This window comes from Nilaparvata lugens, chromosome 6, assembly GCF_014356525.2.
Source record: "Nilaparvata lugens isolate BPH chromosome 6, ASM1435652v1, whole genome shotgun sequence".
In the NCBI taxonomy this organism is placed as follows: domain Eukaryota; kingdom Metazoa; phylum Arthropoda; class Insecta; order Hemiptera; family Delphacidae; genus Nilaparvata; species Nilaparvata lugens.
The window spans coordinates 50,495,212-50,517,911 of record NC_052509.1 but is presented as its reverse complement, the minus strand read 5'-3'; the positions used below and the strand labels follow the sequence as shown (position 1 = coordinate 50,517,911).

The 22,700-nt window shown below is 32.4% G+C and overlaps 1 protein-coding gene across 2 annotated transcripts in view; it reads right to left on the bottom strand.

Moving 5' to 3' along the window:
* The window catches only part of LOC111060548 (FH2 domain-containing protein 1-like), a 21,771-nt gene extending 3,372 nt beyond the window's left edge, over positions 1-18,399 (bottom strand). Inside the window, exons 1-8 of one of the 2 annotated variants that reach the window (XM_039431101.1) lie at positions 18,076-18,399; positions 17,368-17,611; positions 4,833-5,137; positions 4,101-4,355; positions 3,351-3,529; positions 2,897-3,000; positions 2,296-2,471; positions 7-1,745 (exon numbers count right to left, since the gene is read on the bottom strand). In XM_039431101.1, the coding sequence (XP_039287035.1) occupies positions 1,596-1,745; positions 2,296-2,471; positions 2,897-3,000; positions 3,351-3,529; positions 4,101-4,355; positions 4,833-5,075 (1,107 nt within the window). In that variant the 5' untranslated portion in view covers positions 5,076-5,137; positions 17,368-17,611; positions 18,076-18,399 and the 3' untranslated portion in view covers positions 7-1,595. Of the gene's footprint in view, positions 1-6; positions 1,746-2,295; positions 2,472-2,896; positions 3,001-3,350; positions 3,530-4,100; positions 4,356-4,832; positions 5,138-17,367; positions 17,612-18,075 lie in introns of those variants that run through there. The other variant, XM_039431103.1, reaches the window with a different exon arrangement.
* Between the last annotated feature and the right edge of the window lie 4,301 nt (positions 18,400-22,700).

Below are 22,700 nucleotides of genomic sequence, written 5' to 3'. Positions count from 1 at the left end.
GATAGAGTTTATCAGTAGCTATTCAAATGGCTGATGCTAGAGAATCTATCATTTTTTAATTTTAGTAATCTTATGTTTTAAAGCCTTCTGTTGCAAAATTATTAGGAACTATGATTAAAATTATTTTTTAATTAATTACTACCTACCTAACATATATTGGCTATATTAGTGTCATCTATCACATTTATTATTAGGACCTACCTACTATAACATAATTTTTTTTCTATTATTAATGACTCCTTATTTTATATTCTGGAATAATTTATTACTATGTATTTAGTTCAAGCATCATTTAGAAATATAATTAGATTTGACTTAATAATTCCCTGAGATCCATTATCACAGAATAATAATTTAATAATTCCCATTTTCAATCTGTTCCAAAATTGAAAATTGTCCTACATAAGTAATTAAAAATCTTCTTCTGTGTTACATCAAATATTTTTGAAAATTTAGCCGACAACACAACATTTTCTATTATTAATTATAAGCTATTGTGATATTACTGGTCAAGTTTCTATATTTCTAATATTGGTAGTTATAACTTTTATCATTTTAAATATACTCTTATATTATATAAATTGACTATAAAACTTTATCAATATCAAAGTGACTTCTATACTAAACAATGTTAATTTTACAGACTACATGCATTTTTAGAAAGTTTTTAAAAGAAAACTTTACAATCAGACTTTCAAGTTACTTTTATATGTTCTCAGACTCATGAGTTACTCTTAAGTTTTTTCAGACTTAAATGAGTTACGGTACTTTGATTCTTTTTCAGACTGAGATGAGATTAATACTAATAATTAATACTTCGACATTATCCTAGGTCAACAGACAAAGTACTAAAATCTGAATATAATATGAAATAATTTTGAAAGCCTATATGTCTCAACAGCTACCTACAGACAAAGAAAAATACTAAGCAAATTTATTGCATCTTGTCCTTTAAAGCATTGCCGAATTTGAAATAGCTTTTATGAAATATAAATATAAAACTACATCTATCTCTATACTTTCTTCAAATGAATTATTAAAACTCTAGACATGTAATATAATATACATTCGAAATCATTATCAGATAATCAGCTATTAATGTCTATGGTCGTTTTTAGAAACCACTTGGAAATGTTACTGCTTTATAGAACTTGTGATCTGAATCATATTGAAGCAATATCGATTGTGTTTGTACTCAACAACTAATATAAAATCAACTATTGAAATTTAAAACCTCACAATCAATAGATACACAGATATTTACAGATACATAATCAGAATAAGACAATGAATTGTCTATCGTCATTTTTCAATACCTAGGCATGAATAACGTTGTGACTTTTCTAAAAAGATTAGTGAATTAAATCAAATTAAAGACAAACTTCGTTGTTAGTATCTAAAAGCTGAAAGAATATGAGACTCTAGACTAGACATTAGAAATTCAATAACCAACTACAGTATTTACATATCAACTCATCAGAGCAAGACAATCCATTGTCTATTGTCATTGAAGAATTAGCTAACTTGGTGACTTCTTAGTGTGTTGAACCATTGATGCTATTACATCTAGCACCTAGATCCAGTAGTTACTCCATCTAGTATGCCCCATTTTTCGCTTCGTTGATGAGCTGTTCGACTTCCCTGTCTAATATTCTTCTCTTCGCTTTTACAATCTTGTTCTTGGTCGACTTTTCAGCTTTCAATCTTGCAGCTTTTTCCTCAGATTTCTTCATCTGATCGTTTTCCTTAAAATGAAAATAACATCTTTAGGAATCTGTTCCAGTTCAGACAATTTAAATGAGATCAAACTCTCATAATCTTGTGGGAGAAAGACTGGAAGTGTATAGAAAGATACCCTAATAATGCTCTATAAGAAGAATCTTGAAGAAGAGGATTCTGAATCAATCAAATTGGCAAAGCTTCAAAATCAATTGTTCATAATAATTTATGATAAAACCATAAAGAGTTATTTGGAATTGCCTAAATCTAATGAAAAAGAATTATTATTAAACGGAAATCGAAATTAAATGCTGTAAGTCAATTTAATTTTGCTGATAATAGCCTACTCATTAACTCATAAGAATTGAATAAATGCATTACCTCAGTAAGTTCCATGTATAAAGTATAAGAAACTGATGGCTACTGATTAATTGCTAAAACGACAATACATTATTCTGGTTTTGCTATGTGAAGCAGACTATGAATCAAAACGATCTGAATTTGTTGAATAACATCATCTTTCATTCTTTGGAATATTTGAAATGGACAATGATCATTATTATTGTATGTACTCACTTGAAAAGCTTTGTTGACTTTTGTGAAGAAGTCAGCAAATAGCTGATAGCAGTCATTCAGCTGGAAAGCAGCAGGCTCCTCACACAAGTGAACTGCCAGTTGAGATTTCACCTCTCGAATTTTCTTCAATTTCTTGACAAGACAATCCACCTGTTGTTTCGCATTGTGGAAGAAATCTGGAAAAGTAAACAATAAAATAAGTTAGATGATTGATAGGTTCTTCTAAAATTTCAAAGTTTAGGCTTAGGATATGAAATATTTTTCAGACTCATTCCTACTGTTTGTACGCCAAAGGTTACCACTGTTAATATTGTTGACTTACAGGTAAAATACAAATAATTTGACCAGTTTCTAATTTTATTATCACTCATTTATTTTATAGCATACCACTCTTGATATTTGACAATGCTAGCTATTTTCACTTTTCAATTTGGATAATTGTTATTATAAACACAAACACAGTATAGGCTTCTCATACCATAAATTGAAAATTGTTTCGACTTCTCCTACAGTCATTTGAAATTGTATGTTCATATTGTGAGTCTAAAAATTTCAATACAATCAATGGATGGATGGTATATTTGTAGGGTGTGAAACTTACCACCGAATTGAGAAGACACTTTGCTCGATTTGATTCTTTTGCTGATGTCTTCAACTCCCTCCACCAATGAATTTACTTCCTCTTCAAGGGCTGCAAACGGTGTCCTGAAATGAAATAATATGATGATTAGTATTGCTTTGAACTCTATTATATTAGTTTCTACAACTGTTATAACAAATACAAAAAATACAAATATTCAAATTGCCATCAGTCATATTCAACAAGATATTACTTATAATTTTCCAATCATCACAATCAACTTATAATTTTCTTTGGAGTACTGAAAATCATTCAGACATTTGACGAATACTTGAAAAATTACAATACAAACACCTTAACTGTCACTCAAGTTCCCATCTACTCACATCATATTGGTAACATATATTGGATTTGAAAGAAAAAAACTTTCGAAAATAACATTAAAGAGAGAATAGGCTTTTAAAACGACACTCACTTTGACATTCTCTGGAAATCGGCAACCTTGCTTCTGAATGCTAGCATACTGGCATCATTGGATGCAGCCACATCAACCACATAGTGCAGAAATGAGATCTTTGGCTTATTGGCACTCGTCTCAGCCAGCATTGCCAGAGAGCTGATCTTGATCGCATCTGCGTTACCAGCATAAGTTCCCTGAAGAAAAAAGTACAATAAATTATTATAATGCACTGTATTATTATTGAATACAGTCATGTTCAAGTTGATAAGTAAAATAAACATCTGTGATTGCTTTTATTTCATCCTATTGCAATACCATCTCAAAACCGTTCCAAAATATTGTTATTATTATGTGAATAATCTCAAATAAAATGGACAGTTAATTCATCTTGAATTTTAATAAATGTATGATAAGTATATTATCATAGCCACCTCTAGTACAAGGCCCCGGCATACGATATTGCAACGTGTAGGACCAGAATGTAATACATGATTGGTGAAATAGATCAGCGGGTATTTTAAAAATCTTTTTCACCAATCACCAAGTGGGTATTAGATACTAGGCCTACACTTCGACGTTGCAATATCGTAGGACAGGGCCTTGTACTAGAGGTGGCTATGATATCATACATACCAATGTACGAATAAGAATTTCCTCTAAGGTTATCTTCTCTACTTGAAGTAATACACTGTTGTAGAGTGAAAATCACTCTACACAAAAGTGAGAATCATCCACCTGGATTATTGAGAAATAAAATCTACTCACAGCATTCAGTTTATTTCCAAGTTGCAGGATGAGCAACAAGAACTGCTTGAGACTGCAATCATTGATGAGGAACTCGCAGGTTTCAATCACTTTCTCCAAATGCTCAGATGCGTCAGTGTATCGTTCATGGAATTCTGCTTTGTAGAGCATTGCCTGCACTCTCAGCTCGTAGTCGGCGATGTCAGACAGATGCAGGTAGAAGCTCTCAGCTTCCCCAAGGTTTTTGCTGCTGGCATAACCGCGTATTTCAGCAATCTAGAAAAATGAGAATCACATTTGAAATTTGAGAACAGAGATGGCTGAATCACCAATTTTGGAAAAATTAATTATTCATTATCATTCTGTAAAATTCAACATCTGTAGACTATCATCCATCAAAAGAATTGTTTCATTTGTAATGCTGTTATTGGATTGAAAAATGTTTTTCTTATTTTTAGAACTTGTGGCTGGAGCTCAAGGCTTCTTTTTCCAGTCACGTCAAAAACTATAGTATTTTGAATTATTATTTTTATTTGTAAAAAAAAATTCTTGTATTTAATTGTATCAATAAATTCATTTTTCATTATTGATCAATATTTAATAATAGAAATGTGGAAAAAGAATTATCCCTGATACTAGAAGTGTCTTAACAAATAGGGTACTGTATCTACTACATAAAATGAATAACTACACATTCTAAACTTTTGAAGAAATCAACACAGTTTTGAAATTAAATTTCAATAAAATCCTCACCTCTTTCTTTTCGGGCATGAGTTTCATCAACGATTTCAGGTTCTCGACGGGTAGACCGGCGCCATTTTTAATCGAGTCCAGGACAAACGCAACATCTGCCTTAAATTGCTTGAGAAATATGTTGACCAGGAAACTGCGCTGGCTGTCCAACAGGTTCACTTTCTGCACCTTCTTCTCTGCCAGCTGATTCTTGGAGGCATCAGCTGATTTTGTCGGCTGTTTCTGGCAGAACAGCTCCTCCATCTTGGTAAAGTCCACTTTTAGAATTGGCAGTTGTACTTCCGTGTCTGACCACAAGGATTTTGCTGTGATAAAGAACAATATAAATTATTATTATGAATGGAAATCATATAAAAGGTTGCAAAAAATTAATCACTTAGTTTGATCACTATCAGTCGGGAGACAATATATTATTGGTATTGAAGTTATCAAACTGTATTCAAATATTATTGTATTTCTTTCAATGAATCCACAACCCTGAACTTTACCAATATCTAACTTACTGTTTGAATGAATCAAAATCGTGAAACATGATTTTTACATTGCAGACTAATATTATTATTCACCATGAATAGTTCGATCAATTTTTATAAATAAATAAAACTGATAAGCCTATACTTGTTCATTTATTTAGAAATCTATTGATCAGCCCCTTGACATTAAATGAATTAACTTGTTAGTATTCATTGGAAGAAATGGCTACCTAATAAATTCTTCTATCTGTACTAATTGTCCAGAAATAGGTATTTCAATATGAAATTATATTTCATACATAAGTCTCTATTGACTGGACTAATAAGAATCCTCGGTTGTTTAAGAATTTATAAGCAGCATTTCAAGTGAATCAGTCCAGTAGTTCAGACGTGATGATGCGTCAAACATAATTTTCCTATCCTCTACACGTGTTTAAGCCAGTTCTTTCCCTTATTATAGTATAGAAGATGATAGATAGATGGATATATCATCTTCTATACTATAATAAAGGAAATGAATGAGAATAAATTTTGAAAGGTTTGAGATATCGATATGCGGTTCTCACCATACCTTTTCTCTGGAAATCTTGTATCGGAGTCATGTATCATATGACCACTTTTCAATTAAAAAAAGAAGTTGGAATCAAAATGGCGGAAAAAATTTGGGTGCGACAGAAAACCTGTTTTTATCATTCAAAAAGGATCCCCAATCATACCTATCTTCTAATTTCCCTTTTAAGAGAAATGTTCTGCTGCTTCCTTACAACAACTGAAAGCATGACAAATAATTGGAAACTTGAAAAACTGAAAACTTGATGTAATCAAATATTGAAGAATTTAAAATAGGTTTATAACCATCCTTGGTTAATCAAGAATCTATATGTAAAATTTCAAGTTGATCAGTGCAGTAGCTCAGACATGATGATGCATCAAACATAATTTTCCTATACTTTACACCTGTTGTAAGAAGATATTTTGAATAGTTATCGAAATCATTGAATGGAAAGAATTTATAGGTCTCAAGCAAACAGCTGTATTGCTATCACTAGATACGATGGCATTCCCTTAAACTGTGATCAGAGGGTTAGTAACAAGCATGGCATGTCAATGTAAAAGAAAAAGCATTTTGGAAAATACAAAAATATTTATTATGTCATACGAGCATGGACAAAATGTATAAAATAATAAAAATATAAAGGAAATGGGATGTATCTTTACTCAGTGCATGAATACATTTGTAATTTTAAAATACGCTAATCAAAATACAGTAGCTGACCGGCGGTAAAAGCGAGTTGATTCAAAATATACATGTATTTATTATATAAACGATAAGAATTTGTAAACTATACAGTACCCAGATTTGTGTAACAGATACAAACTGAATAATTAAAACAATAATATTTGCTCTTTATGCGGTAACCTAGCAGATTAACATGGACTATATTGAATCATATTATTGTGTAGTAGTGAGGCTAGGGATAGCACTAATCAGAGTGGATATTTAAATTATATGCAAATTCAAAAATACGGAAGTATGATTGTGAAAAGAATAGGGGTAGGTCCAAGCCCACTTGCTTGCTTGAGGTCACCGGGAACAGCCACCAATTTATAGAGCATAAGATTCCTTTTTGATATTTGCACATTTTAGTATCTAAAGTTAAAATTTATAAATTAATTGTATTAGACTCAGTGAAGTTGCATTATAACAGGAGTCATTAATCAAAAAATCCCCTAGAAGTAAATGACAGCAGCCCACCAGGAAGGCCTAGGACATCGAAACTAATCTGGAGCACCATAAAAATTGTGATTTTTGACACGTGAGCTCATTGAGAAATTATTTGGGAGGGCCCTCAGTGCTTTGAATTATCATAATCTATGAAAGCTAGCTCGTCAAAAGGTTGTTTGAATATTAAAAGTAATATCAAATCTTTCGCAAGTATTAAACATAAAGGGAATAATTTTTAAGAAACGTTTATGAGACTCACTATTGAATATGCACAGAGGGAATATTTATTGATATTTGATTTATTATAATTTTATGCTCATTCATATATCGTTTGTCAGTAACTTATTAGATTTTTGCAAAGCTCATGTTCATAAGATAAATTGATTTATCCAATTTCCACCAGAGGCCAAACCCAAGCCCTGAGAAATATATATGTATTCTGAGATTTATATTTTATATTTAATTTTTCATATTATTTTGGAAAGAAGATTCATAAAATTTTATTCAACAAGCAACAGCAAGTCGATAACTGAGCTGTATAGTTTGAAAGTATATATTTGCTGATTAAATAAGCACATGGTAATATTTCATGCTAAAAAACAAAGCTGTGAGCTACCTGTGATATTTTTTGATATATTCATTCTCATATTATTTTTATATTTGATGCTCTATATTTTTTATTTATTGCTCGTTGATTTTTTCATGTAATTATATGTTTTATGTTCATTGAATAGTGTGCCTTTCATTTATTATCCTATCTCCATGCATGACCAATCTTGTTTTATTCTATTTTATTATTATTATTGACCTATTATTAAAATTATCAACCAACTGTATTCTTCACCGAATAAGTTGGAACAATCAGCTATATACAGCAGTGATTGTTTAATCTTTGGAAATAATATGTTCCCGAGATTTATGTAAATTACCAACACTTCTGATTTGAAGAAACTCAAAGGTCATAGTATTAAGTTGCAGCAATATAAATTAATAGAATTTATAAGGTATTCTGATAGAGTATCGCCTTTGATTCCGCTCAGTATCATTTTTCATTGCTGACCACTTTGGCGAATGGTGGTGGGTGGCATTGGTGCATTGGTGGCAATACCGCATTGTCTAGTATGATAATCAGAGCCCTTATATCTGTCTATCTCTACTGCATCTATATTTGTGGAGTACACCAAATCAGTCACAGAAACTGTGAACTGTTAAAGCGGCCGACGTTTGCAGCCAGCAAAAGCAGAGAACTGTTTGAGCTCCTAGGAGAGCTGGTAAGAAATTGGTACTATTGCTCTTTCAGAAATCACAAAAAATATTATATATATTCAAAATCTTTGCTCTACCGACTGTGGCCAAGCAGGGCACACGTTATAGAAAAAAAAATAATATTACACTGTATACATGTATAATCCAGTTCTTCCCTTTATTATAGTAAAGAAGATAATAGATGGATGGATGATCATTGTTATTTTACTAAAATATAGAATAAGTTGAATAGTTTACCTTTCAGAGGGAGTTTTGACAACCCACAAAACTCATTTTTCATTTGAAGATATAACGAGAAGTTGCATATATGACATTTTTTGCTCAGCTTGCCAAAATACCCCTCATACCTATATTAAAATTTTCGACTGACTGTACAGTGAGTCAGTCATTCTATCAGGACTCGGATAATTTTGAAATTTTAATTAAATAAAAATGAAAGAGAATAATTTATTGATGTAAATATCAACACCTTTATTCAAAGACATTATTAACTGCATGCATTTTCATATTGCCGATACAGCATTGATGAAACTGTAGACGTTTATTCAGCACTTTGTCTCAAAAAGCTGTTCTAGCTGAAAAATTAATAATGCATGCCACATGTAGGCCTAAACATTGCATCAGGAAAACAACGTTTCAAAACTATATGCCAGTTGCACTTACACGTCTGTTAAATATGGACATTAACGCTGATTAACAAATCAGCGTTAGTTTTAAGGATTCATTTCTGTTCCACAAAGATCGGCTAGTTTTTAATCCCGATTGAGTTTTCCGGTTAACTAACCAAGACTATAACGGTTTCATAATCTGGCAACACTGTAAGTTATCCAACAGTGATGTTATTAAAATTATTATTCTAAACAAATGGCAAAAAAGTGAGGTTATGTTATTTGAAGTGGTGACTATTTTTTACGCATGCACCATAGAAATGTTCTGTCTGTGACCAGTGTCCTGCTGTCTGCAAACGAACTAGATCGAAAACAAACCTCAAAAATCAGCATCTAATTTTGAATGCTAATATCAGCTAAATACGGGATAAAATTCATTCATATATTCAGCTCATACTCTGAATTCTGTAGTTTATTTACCAAAAACTAATTTTGGAAGACAGCTATCAGTAGGTACCTTATCGGCGTTAGTTGGATTTAATTCCCCGTGAATGGGCCTGTTAAAATTTTTCCATGTCGATTAGTTTAATTGGCGTTATCGCTTGAAATTTCTTTTTTGTGCAACCAAAATGCATCAGTTATCGCTAATCTCAATTAAAGTATAGCATTTTATCGCGATTAAACGTTAACAGACGTATGCAACTGGGGGAAAGTTTTTTCTAAACAGATGTTTTTGAGATAATCTTTGATGCAGCTGTTCCACATTCACCATATTATTATACAGAGTTTGTGAAAATGGAAATATTTTATTAATTATCAAAACAATACTATTATTATATTTATAATGAAAATATTATTAAAAATACTAGCAGGGCACCCGTGCTTTGCTACGGGAATTAATATATATTATTGTTTTTGTGAAACATTTATAATTTGAATTCTATCAAAATTGTTATAATAGTTTTTGAGATTGGGCCACAACTTGGCATGAAAATTATTGAGTCAAATCATTCGAATAATTATAATTATTGATGTGTTGGAAGTGTTCTGTAGAATATTAGTCTGATTGCATCGAATTTTGTAGAATATTGGGCGGGGCTTAGAAGTCAACCTCGACTTTATTCATTGCGATTAATATTTCCCATTGACAGTTATCAAATTAGCAGTGATCATATTAATTTTGCTTGATCCAATTGAAGAATAAATTCCAAATGAAGTTGATTCGGAATTTGATGACTCTGGTATACATGGATCTCTTGCTTATTCTGGAATTTTTGGCATAGCCTGTCACTTTCTTTTCGTTTCACTTATCCAAGAGTGTAAAAGCAGCCAATCCACTGATTCTTTCTTACATGGAAGTCCATTCATCATAAGAGTCCATACATAATTTAATGTGGATTTGCATAAATCTGAATAGAGTTTATTCAATTGCTTCGGTTATTGACTACCATTATATGGTTTCTTTGTTTGATCTTAGCTTGAAACCAAAAGCTTAGGGATGAAAATTTGGATGTAAACTAACATGTAACTCAATTCAATTTCTATCTAAATTGACAACTTTAGAATTTACTTGTGATCTATCAATATCAATAGGTTTGTCTTGTGTCGTAATAGCATCATGAAAGGAAATATTAGCAGCTGATGGGATATTATGTTTTTTTCGATTTAGTTTTTAGCTGATTTTGAAACATGAGGGATTAAATTTCATGAGAATTAATCAGAGCAGGGTTTTTTAATGAAAGGCTTCTCTGGTTCTCATGGTATTTAGTCCGGATTATGAATTAGCAGACAGTGAAACTGTCTCTCTCAAGGCCATGGCTGCATACAAACATAGAGTAACAGAGGAACCAATACAACAGAAGCTGAAGAAATTAGTAGCATTTCTATCACCTCACAATGAACATTACATTCAACCACCATATGTTTGGAGAGATCGATTTTAAATTTATTTTGCTATCATCCGGTCACTTTCTGAACCTATTCTTCCAGATGTCCCATGAATACTGCAATGTTTTAAAATAAGGTCGCCAAATTTGGTAATTCAACTACAGCTATTATAATGTTTTTTATTTGCTTACACTTTCTCACGTTTTCAACAGACTATGGAAAACTTTTTTCTGATCAGCTGCTACTTGAGGGACTAATAATCCTTTCTCTTAGTAGTTCAACGAATTATCCCAGAGTTGAGACCTGTTCCAAAATAATGTTTTTTGTTGCAAGCACAATATATTTAATCAAAATCGTTAGAGCCGTTTTCGAGATCCCTCCGACATAGATACATAGATACATATATCCACAAACACTCATATTCAAACAAATTGCTTTCTTAGTATAATAATTATTGACTTCAATGATTATGATTACTTCATTCAATGAGAGCTTATTTCACATAATAATAACAGCTGGCATCAAAAGCAGAAATGTCAAACATGATTGAAATTGAAACAGTAGCGATCATCAACATTATTTTCTTCATCTGATCTAAAGTAACCAGATTATGGTAAGATTCACATCAATGTGTCAGCATTGTTTGAAAGGGGAGCATTGATGCTATTAATGAGGAATACTGACAGTCAACGAACTGTTATACATATTCTCCAATATTTTTATCGAAAGCTACCTTATATTTTCTTTGGTAAAACAATCAATGTTTGGGAATAATTGATTCATGGGGAAGCGCCTGCGCCTTACTTCTATGCAAGATATTTTCACATTAGGAAAAGCAACAACAACTATTCGGCCGTTTTAATAAATAACCCCTTTCTTTCGCCCAAGTTAAATTTTGGCCGAATTTCCTCATTCTTCACAAACAGATTCCACAACGGACACTTCTGAAGTTTTTAAAGTACCCCTTTGAGCAGTTTTCGCGATCTGTCGGATGTACAAACAAAATTAGTGTTGATAGATTAGGATCAATAATTGATAGAAGCAACTCCCGTCATAAAAGTCTGTTTTATGAAAAATAAAAATTATCTATACTCCCAGGAATAGCTCTGATTGAAGCAGCAGTGCCCAATCAATTTGTTCTCGATAAATGCATTTTAATTCATTCTTCAACTTGGTGCCAACCTGATGAAATAATCTCTACTTAATGCCAATCTGACAAAATTATTAATTGGTCGCCAGTTATCAACACTGTTTCGAATAGGTACTCTCTCTAGATTATAGTTCTATAGTAACATATGATATGGACATTTCAATTATAATTAAGAGATTGGGAGAAGAAGAATATACATGCTAAAAGACGAACTTTAAACCCTTAAAAACCACCCTTAGAGTTGAAATATCGCCAAAAGATTTCTTAGTGAGCACCTAGGACTTATAAGGAAGCTATATTCTAAGTTTTGTTGCAATCCATCCAGTAGTTTTCCAGAAATCGTGATCAGTGAGTCAGTGAGATAAGAATTTTATAAGTATAGATTTATCAATTATTATCAAAACAATAGTATAAGTGGTATCAGGTAGAAAGCAATAATAGAAACAGATGTTCCTTTTTTAATTTCGACCATATGATTTGGTGATTTTTTATGAAATCGTGTATGTACCACTAGCCGTCAGGCTCGCATAGCTCGCCATATCCGTCTAGCCAGGGGGCTCCGCCCCCTGGACCCCCGACTGGATCGTCCAGATCAGCGGGCTCGCTTCGCTCGCCTGCATGTAGACCTCAGCGGAATTTGAACGTATTATGTCAATTTGATCTCGAAAAACACCTGTTACTATATTGGCGTATCTTTGGCGAACAAAATTTTGCTAATTTTGGGCGTATCTTTGGCCTTATTTCAAATTCCTTCTAACACAACATTATTGCACCCCAGCTGAGCTTCTGTAGTAAATTTGAACATTTTCTGTTTATTAGTTCTCGATAAAGCTGAGAAAACGCTAAAAAACGTAGATTGCGATCCAAAACTGTTCTTATTGCGCATCTAAAGGGCCAGCTGGAAACACCTACCAAATTTGAAATGTTATGTCATATTTTTATCATTTTTATGTTAGGACGATGCAGTCGGGGGTCCAGACTAAACGTCTGGCTAAACGGATATGACGAGCCTGACGGCTAGTAATATAATATTCCCAGGAATAGCTCTGATTGAAGTAGCAGTACCCAATCAATTTTTCCGCGATAAATCAGGACCTCCTAAATAGGTATTTAGGAGGTACTGGATAAATTGGTATTTAGGAGGTCCTGGATAAATGCATTTCAATCTTCAACTTGGTGCCAACCTAACAAAGTCAACTCAACTTAATGCCAACCTGACAAAATTTTCAATTTAGTTACCAGAACAACTGTTTCGAAGAGGTACTCTCTCTAGATTATAGTTCTATATTACCATATGGTATGGACATTTCAATTATAATTTTAAGATATTGGAATAAGAAGAATATACATGCTAAAAGACGAACTTTAAACCCTTAAAATCCACCCTTAGAGTTAAAATATCGCCAAAAGATTCCTTAGTGCGCCTCTAAAGGGCTAACTGAACATACCTACCAAATTTGAACATTTTTGGTCAAAAAATGAAGTTCTAATCACTTAACTATGTGTTGTTTTTTGCAAAAAATCTCTCCGAAAACTATTTCAACCAAATTTTAAATATCAGAAACCAAAATTATTCCTTACTAATTTATACAATGGTTTTCTAATGAATTACTAAATTTAATTTTCAACAAATAGTATCTAAATTCTCATTCTAAATTTCAACAAGTTATCAAATTTAAAACTTTCAATTAACTATAAACCTTTAATTAACACAGTAAATTACTCAGTTACCTCAAAATAATTGAATATTAATTAAAAACTCTACAAAACGTTAATTTCAAACTGAAGTAATTCAAAACTAACAAAGGAAAAATTAAATTGATATCTAAAAAAAATCTACAAAATCGAAGTTGTGACAATAATAACAAACTTATTTCTAAGGGCGATCTTAAAATACTATTTTTGCATCCCATAATACAAAAATCTGGTGTGGTACACTCACACAACTTTCCTTGCTCATATTTGAAACTACGATCAGACTTCTGTATATGTGTATATATAATTATTGTTTTCAGAGTACTTTTTCCTTAGCGTAAATTGTGAAATTCGATTATTTTTTTTAGTCGTAATTTTTTTAAAGTCGTCAAAACAGCTGTTCTACAAATGAAATATCTCGACTATTTGTTCTTTTTATGAACTGCGCTACCTACCTACCTCATGCACGAGAGGAGGTTACTAAGTCCATTTCCCAAGGATGGGGTGGACCCCCATTGTTTTCCCAGAAAGGAGACTCATGCCAGTTGATAGAGCTGATAAATAACTATACAGGGTATGAATTTGAAAAAAATCGGTCAAGTTATTTTTTAAAAAATCGTGAAAAACATGGTTTTTTAGTAATTATCCGCCATTTTTCTCGAGAATATTACGGAGCTCCTGCAATTTTCCCAAGAAAAAAACTCATGTCATTTGATAGGGCTTATGAAGCTATCCATGGTTTAAATTTGAAGAAAATCGTTAAAGCCGTTCTCGAGAAAACCGTGAAAAACATGGATTTTTAGTCATTATCCGCCATTTTTCTCAAGAATATTACGGAGCTCCTGAAATTTTCCCAGAAATGAGACTCATGTCAGTTGATAGGGCTTATAAATAGCTATCCATGGTATAGATTTGAAGAAAATCGTTAGAGCCGTTTTCGAGAAAAACGTGAAAAACATGGTTTTTTAGTAATTATCCGCCATTTTTTTCCGCCATCTTGAATTGGATAATATTGAATTTCTTATTGTCGGATCCTTATGGTATAAGGACCTTAAGTTTAAAATTTCAAGTCAATCGGTTAATTAGGAATGGAGTTATCGTGTTCACAGACATACACACATACACACACACAGACCAACACCCCAAAAATCATTTTTTTGGACTCAGGGGACCTTGAAACGTATAGAAAACATGAAATTAGGGTACCTTAATTTTTTTTGGAAAGCAATACTTTCCTTACCTATGGTAATAGGGCAAGGAAAGTAAAAATCTGGTGTGCGCACTCACACAACTTTCCTTGCCGTTATGAAAATTGATCACCTGACGCTAGTGTTCCCGCGCATCTGAGGTCTACTATTCAAATCTTAGCCAGCTGGTGACAGAACAATAACGCTGGATACACACGAGATATGCTATCTCTTCACAGTGAATGATTTAATGGATCAACAGTTGCCAACAGTTTACAATTGGATAATAACATTTTCTCGAATTTCGAGCTTATTTTTTAATTTTAGTTGGAAATGTTACTGAAAATTAATCGTAGAGATTCTCATGCTCAATCTTCTCCACTTAAATTGTTTCCTTCAAATTGTATCTGAAGCCTGATAATTGAGAATCCAAAATCAAACTTTGCATAGATGGGGCGGGGCTCCAGAAATTTTTACAGATATGGGACTTGTGGCAGTTGATAGAGCTTATCAATGACTATATTAGTTATGAATTTGATCGAAATATTTGGAGCCGTTTTCCATAAAATCGCGAAAAACCCTGTTTTTGACAACATTTTCGCCATTTTAGCCGCCATCTTGAATTGCATTTGATCGAAATTGTTCGTGTCGGATCTTTCGGATCCTTATAGTGTAAGGACCTTAAATTCCAAATTTCAAGTCATTCCGTTAATTGGGAGATGAGATATCGTGTACACAGACAGACGTACATACACTCATACACTCATACACACACACACACACACACCACACACACACACACACCACACACACCACACACCACACACACACACACACACACACACACCACACACACACACACACACACACACACACACCACACACACACACACACACACACACACGATACCCAAAAACCACTTTTTGGACTCAGGGGACCTTGAAACGTATAGAAATTTAGAAATTGGGGTACCTTAATTTTTTTCGGAAAGCAATACTTTCCTTACCTATGGTAATGGGGCAAGGAAAGTAAAAGCCAGTCAACCACGACTAGAAACAAATATGCTAATGAATCACACAAATGACATACGTTATTTATCCAAACACAAAATACAAGCTGGACTCACTCCAATACTTGACTATAGTGAAACATTGTACAATAGCAAGTATACCTAATCGCATATTTCCAATCCCAGAAAATATAACCAACGACGGGGTCTAAGTATTTCTAAAGCTACAAAACTCAACTAACAAAAAAAACTACGAAAAAAAATCTACACAAAACTCTAGTCAAATTACAAAGCCCAGAAAAAGAAGGTTATTACAGAAAAAGTGCTTTGAACAAGTAACTGTTCTTATGAGACACATTCATAATTAACTGACAAAAAATTTAAAATAATTATTTTCTAGTTGCCATAAACTAAGAAAAATAAATTTAAAGTACTACATTTTTTTAAATTTTAAACGTTATTTTATAATCAGAGAATACTAAAGAGTTATAAATTTTTTGTGAACCAAAGGTGATTACACATTATTTTATCAATAGCAAACAATACCGTAGTATTGCACTCGTTAACTGACTAAATATCCTTGTACTTTATAATCGAAAGCTAAAATTTCATAATAATGCTTAATTAATTACTGAGGAAACGTTAAAGAATTTATTGAACAAGCTTAATAAACGAAAAACTGTGAAACTTTTAAGAAAACTATAATTGTGATCAACTAATTGTGAAACGATAATATTTTTCATCCAATATTATATTCAAAAAATTGTACTTGACAATGATTCAAAAATTAAATCTATTCATTAACATTTGAAAGTTAAACAGTCTACTTGATTGAATTAGATTTGAAAGTTTATTCTACAGAATACTCTACATCGCGAAATTTTTAATATTGTACTGATTTTTAATAACAAAATACCATAAATGTATCCAATGTTTCCTTACTATATTCATAAAATTTCTTTCAAATTCACTATTTTAATGACTTTATTATTTTTCTCACATTTTTCAAACCTGAATCCTCCCCCACCAACAATGACAGTAGAAAAAAAAGAGAATACCTGAGAGAGTCATATATCACTCTATTTTTTAAATGAGTTTGTAAGCAAACCTCGCAGAGTTAGGCGCAGTTGAAAGTTTTAGGCGGGCAAATAATTGCAAAAGAAAAGATGTGATTATGGATGAGTAAGAAGAACAATCAACAGGATATTGAAATTAATAGTACAAAAAATAATAGAATAAAGTCAACCTTAATACTCTGTGAACCTAATCCTCAAACACATCAATTTAGCAGCGTTTATAATAGAAGGATATGATGACTCTAACAATTTGATCTCTCTGAATTATCTATTTGTCACCGTCGGATAGGTTAGGTATACTCAAGAATTAACTATAAAATTATAAATCATGATAGAAATTTAATAAACAAACTTAAGAGAAAAGAATATTTCAAAATACAAGAAAATTAGATTTTACAATTTCTACTATGCTACATTCTGATGATTAGCCGTTGATGTATAATTTATTCGTAAATACCTTTTTATAAGTGGGAGGCCTCCTACACTTTTTTTTATATCGGACATTCACTTATCTTGCACAAAACACATGAAGCTCTTGAAGTATTCTATACTTGTGATGAATTTGTTCCTTTTCAGTAGTTATTTTCGAACGCATTTGTTGACAATTTTCCATGGCCATATCAGAGATTGTGAATCCAAAATCAACTAGATACCATAAGATTCAACGAGATTTGACGAGATTCAATGAGATGCATTGACCGCTGTAGAATAAAAGAAAAGAAACTTTTAACCATTATTATAAAGAAGATGAGTTCAAAAATACAGAATCTGTACTTTTTGAAACATGATACCTTAATAAATTTGTCAAGAGAAACAAAAATATAATTCATAGACAAAGAATTCAAATTAGTTGAAGTGAAGCTTCCAAAATATTCCATTTTATTACTTTTAAAGGAACATGTCAACATGAATCAGACTTTATTATATTGTATGTAATAGACTAGCCAGAACAGGAATAATTATCAATTCCTATTTTATTTAAAAAAATTTGAGACAGCTTAAAGCTTGAATTTTATATGAAAATGTTTCAAATATTGGATTAGGCTATTAATGATCTGAAAAATAGTTTTAAGAATGCTAGGATAGAATTGAATTCAATTCACAGACATGAAAATTTCAAACAAGAAAACAACTTATAAAATAATTTAAAGAAATAAATCATTACCTGTACAGCAGATTTCGCATGTAATAAATTATACATTTCCAGAAAAACTTGAAAAGAAATTCAGATACTCAACAACTGAAATTAAATTATGGTGACTGAATTTTCCACCATGATTACTTTGCTTTAAATCAATTTACAAAAAAACATCTACATGGAAAAACTAAAAATAAAAGAAATAAAAATAGATATCACAACTTGTGATGTTAGAAAATCTTTGCTCTGAGCGACTACATCTTTAGCAGAACCAAATTTTCGCAGAAGCTAAATAAAAAAGGACAAAAATTCAAGGGTTAATTAAACAATCCTTATCCAAGAAATACTCGAGCAAAAGTGTTCAGACCAAACGAAAAAGGATTCAACAAAATGTAGATATGACGTAATCAAAACGGTATTATCTGAAAGACAAGGAGAGTAGAGAGAAAGGAATAAAAAGACTGCATGGGACTGACAAGGACAGAGCATAGAGAAAGAAAGCACAGAATCAATTGAACAAGCCAGCGTTTGCAAGTTTCTAGATAGTTAGTGAAAAACAACTGATAAAAGTTGTTAGAAAACGTCTCAAGAGATAATTCATTTCCCGTGTTTACCTGCATTTTTCATGTTTTAGGGGGCTGGGGCAGAAAGCTCCAAGGGGATTTCTTGGGACTTTTGGGAGAATGACCCTCTGGGAGGGTTCTATCGATGGTGGGAAATTCAGCTTTTATTTAATTTTCGAATCGAAACTGCTTTTTTGGACCTTCATTGACTGGGCTAGTGTGCCTTTGAGGAACTTTGGCTGTGAAACATATGTCAAGAGGTTCCCTCGGTTTGGGGACATGTTTTGGCTTGACTGTGAGTTTACAGATGTCCCCGGACGGTGGCTCGAGCCCTGTTTTTGAATTTCCATTGGGAATGGAAACAATTACTATTATTTCTTAAGGAAGTGTTCACAAATTTTTACTTTTCTAATGAACATTCCCATAAGAACCTATTTCAATGGCACATAAGAAAAATTGCATTGGCTTTTATTTAAAAAGTGTTCCAACATTTTCATTCTGCCAATGTGTGATCACTCCCATAAGAATATATTGAATCTTCCATTCTTTGAAAGCTGAGCTTTAGTAAACAGTGACTGCGGCTAACAAGTTAATGACGATTGACGAGGTTGTACGGTTTTGAGGTTTGAATGGTGTACAATAACCAAATATATAATACCATTCTTGTATAAATAATAAAATCTATCCAAAATTTGATAATCTATATTTTCCCTATTATTGGCATAGAAGAAGTAGTAACTTACCGTACCTGTATGAAGAAGATTAGAATACTCAAGTTTTGTGGCATGTTCGAGAATAATGTGACATGCGATTATGGAAAAATAATGTGTGTTATCACAATTTTTGGTATACTTTTTATAAATCAAATTTTTTGTTGGTAGCCTTTATATAAAATTACAATTCACGATGCGGTAATTCAAATAGCCCGGGTCTGACAGGCTTAGGTACAGTTTAGACCGCTAGGTAGCGTGGAGTGTCTTGTGAAATTGCACGATATCTGGTGAGAGAAGATGGCAACATCGTTTGTAACCGATCAGAACTCAGCAGTTGAATAGTTGAATTCCGTAATGGCGTCATGTCAAGTCGGTAGTGTGTGTCAGTGATGTTTGTGAAGTGATATCTTAGAATTTCTAACCGAAATAACAGTGTTCAGTGTTGTTATTCAGTGTTGGTGGTGATAATTTTATCCTAACTTGGATTATAATTGTGTGGAAGGTGTCTAGGATTAGAATACATCTTGTTGAATCTCAGGTTAGTTCAATGTACCTTTGAATAATATTCTTGGTTCTATTGTACCTTCTTGTAATTTAATTTATTTCCAACAACTTGAAACAATCTAGTTGTATTTGTCTCACAAAATATCACTAGGGTTAAAGCTTTTTTATAAAACATCCAGTATATTACTTCAATATTTGGTTACTCGTCCCATCGTTTGTTTACGTTTCCAACCGACAAAAGATTCATGTTGAAACTTGTCAATGTTAGACGTGATTCTTACTAATGAGCTACTATGACTATATTGTACAATATTTTTCGTTTTTGTGTGTCTGAAGACCAAGCATGATTTATGAAATTATAAATTATTGTGTTTGGCAAAACAATACATAAATCTTACTACCGGTTGACAAATTAGGTACATAGTGTTCATAAATCATAACTTGCACTAGAAATTTTAAATCGCCGTAAGTGCCAATTTTTAATTCGCCGTAAGTACCAATTTTTTATCAAATTCAAATTAATTTATTGTCGAAACGAACCAATGAAGTAAAAAATAAAAACATAATATGAAATCGAGTTAGCCTATACTAGGTGAACATTTTAAAACTTTGTTAAATGAACATTTTTACATTTTGTTAGCTTCTATGGATTGATTGAAAAAAAGCCTGTTGAATTTTAACTGTGATTAAGTTCCACATAAACCAATGAGAGTAGCCTTCTTTTTAAAAACGTTCAAGCTGATTAGTTCTTGTGACATTTAATAATAATTAAAATTTAACAAGCTTCTGTGTAGCCTTGCTTAGGCTACTGTACATAACATTTTGTCATGAAACAGTATAGTATTGTCCATAATTATGTACCGTTGTATTACATGATTGGCCCACAATAAATAGAATAATAATTTTTTTTTAAAATCTCACATGCCTAATACAGGGTGATTCTTAATTATGGTAAAATAATTTGATACGTGATAGTAGAGGTAAAAATAAGAAAAAAAAGTTCTTTTAAACATATATCCATAAACGCTTCATTAGCGAGCTATACAGAGTGAAAGAATTCGCCCGGAATTCAGTTCCTCTGGTGAAATACACCGATGCTGAATTGTTTGGGGACTAGCTCTTGGAAAACTTATGCTGGATTCATATGGAGAAATATCTGTAAAATTGAATAAAACTAGTCTGGAAGCTGTAGTGTGAGTAGTTTTTGATAAAAAAGTTGAAATGTGCAAAAGATCTAAGTAGAAAAACACAGACTTCTACGTTTGATGCCTAATAACTTTCTTCAATGACCAGTAAACAAATAATTTTTCGCAATAAAAATTGTAGAGAATTCAATTCTGAAAAGAATCATGTAAGCTGTGTAAACTAAATTTGAATAAAAGTTGAATAAAATGTATTATTATGTAGTACGTTACACCACAAAAATTTGCTGTTTTATGAGGAGAGAACTAATAATAACTCATAGGTTGTAGCTGATTGCAAATAGAACATGGATTTAAATAACAGCTGATTTATTTTGTTTAAAATAAGAAAATATTCAAAAGAAATTATCAGCTGAAAGTTATTTCCAGAAATATTTTAGCTCACTGTTGAACAAAACAACAAACTGCAAGTTATGCCTACTGTAACCGCGCTGTGTTTTTTGTTTTTTGTCTGTGCAGTTTAATGTCAATCAATCTATTATTTGGAGGATACTGAAAGAGCAACAATTACATCCATACCACTTCCAGAAAGTTCATACTCTATTGCCACGAGACTGTATTCCCCGTGATGGTATTTGCCGATGGTTTTTAGAAACACTTGTTAACCCAAACTTTTTAACAACCGTTTTATTTACCGACAGGGCACACTTTACAAGAACAGCTATCGTTAACGTCCACAACCAACATATTTGGGCAGATGAGAATCCTCATGCTATCAATCCTAATCGTCCACAACATCAGTTTTCAATAAACATTTGGGCAGGAATCATAGGAGATCATCTACTTCTGTTCGAGCTTCCTCCCAGGCTTAATGGCATAATCTACTTAAACTTTTTGAGAGAGGAGCTATTTATCTTACTTGAAGATGTACCTCTTCAGTTGCGCCAAAACATATGGTTTATGCATGATGGAGCTCCAGCACACTTCAGTGTTGCTGTTCGTGAACACCTGAATCACAGCTTTCCAAATTAATGGATAGGCCGAGGTGGGCCAGTACCATGACCAGCTAGGTCACTAGACTTAAATCCTTTGGATTTTTATCTTTGGGGACACTTGAAAACCTTGGTTTACAATACTCCGATTGATAACATTTAAGAACTCCGATTCAGGATTTTGAACGGAATAGAAATGATAAAGCAGACTCCTGAAATATTTGAACGGGTCCGACAATCGATGAGAAGACGTCTGAACATATGCATTCAGAACAACGGAGGTCACTTTGAACATCATCTTTAGTCTTTGGTATAAGTTCAATGTCATTTAGATATGTTACCATTCTTGTATAAATAATAAAATCTATCCAAAATTTGATAATCTATATTTTCCCTATTATTGGCATAGAAGAAGTAGTAACTTACCGTACCTGTATGAAGAAGATTAGAATACTCAAGTTTTGTGGCATGTTCGAGAATATTGTGACATGCGATTATGGAAAAATAATGTGTGTTATCACAATTTTTGGTATACTTTTTATAAATCAAATTTTTTGTTGGTAGCCTTTATATAAAATTACAATTTACGATGCGGTAATTCAAATAGCCCGGGTCTGACAGGCTTAGGTACAGTTTAGACCGCTAGGTAGCGTGGAGTCTCTAGTGAAATTGCACGATATCTGTTGAGAGAAGATGGCAACATCGTTTGTAACCGATCAGAACTCAGCAGTTGAATAG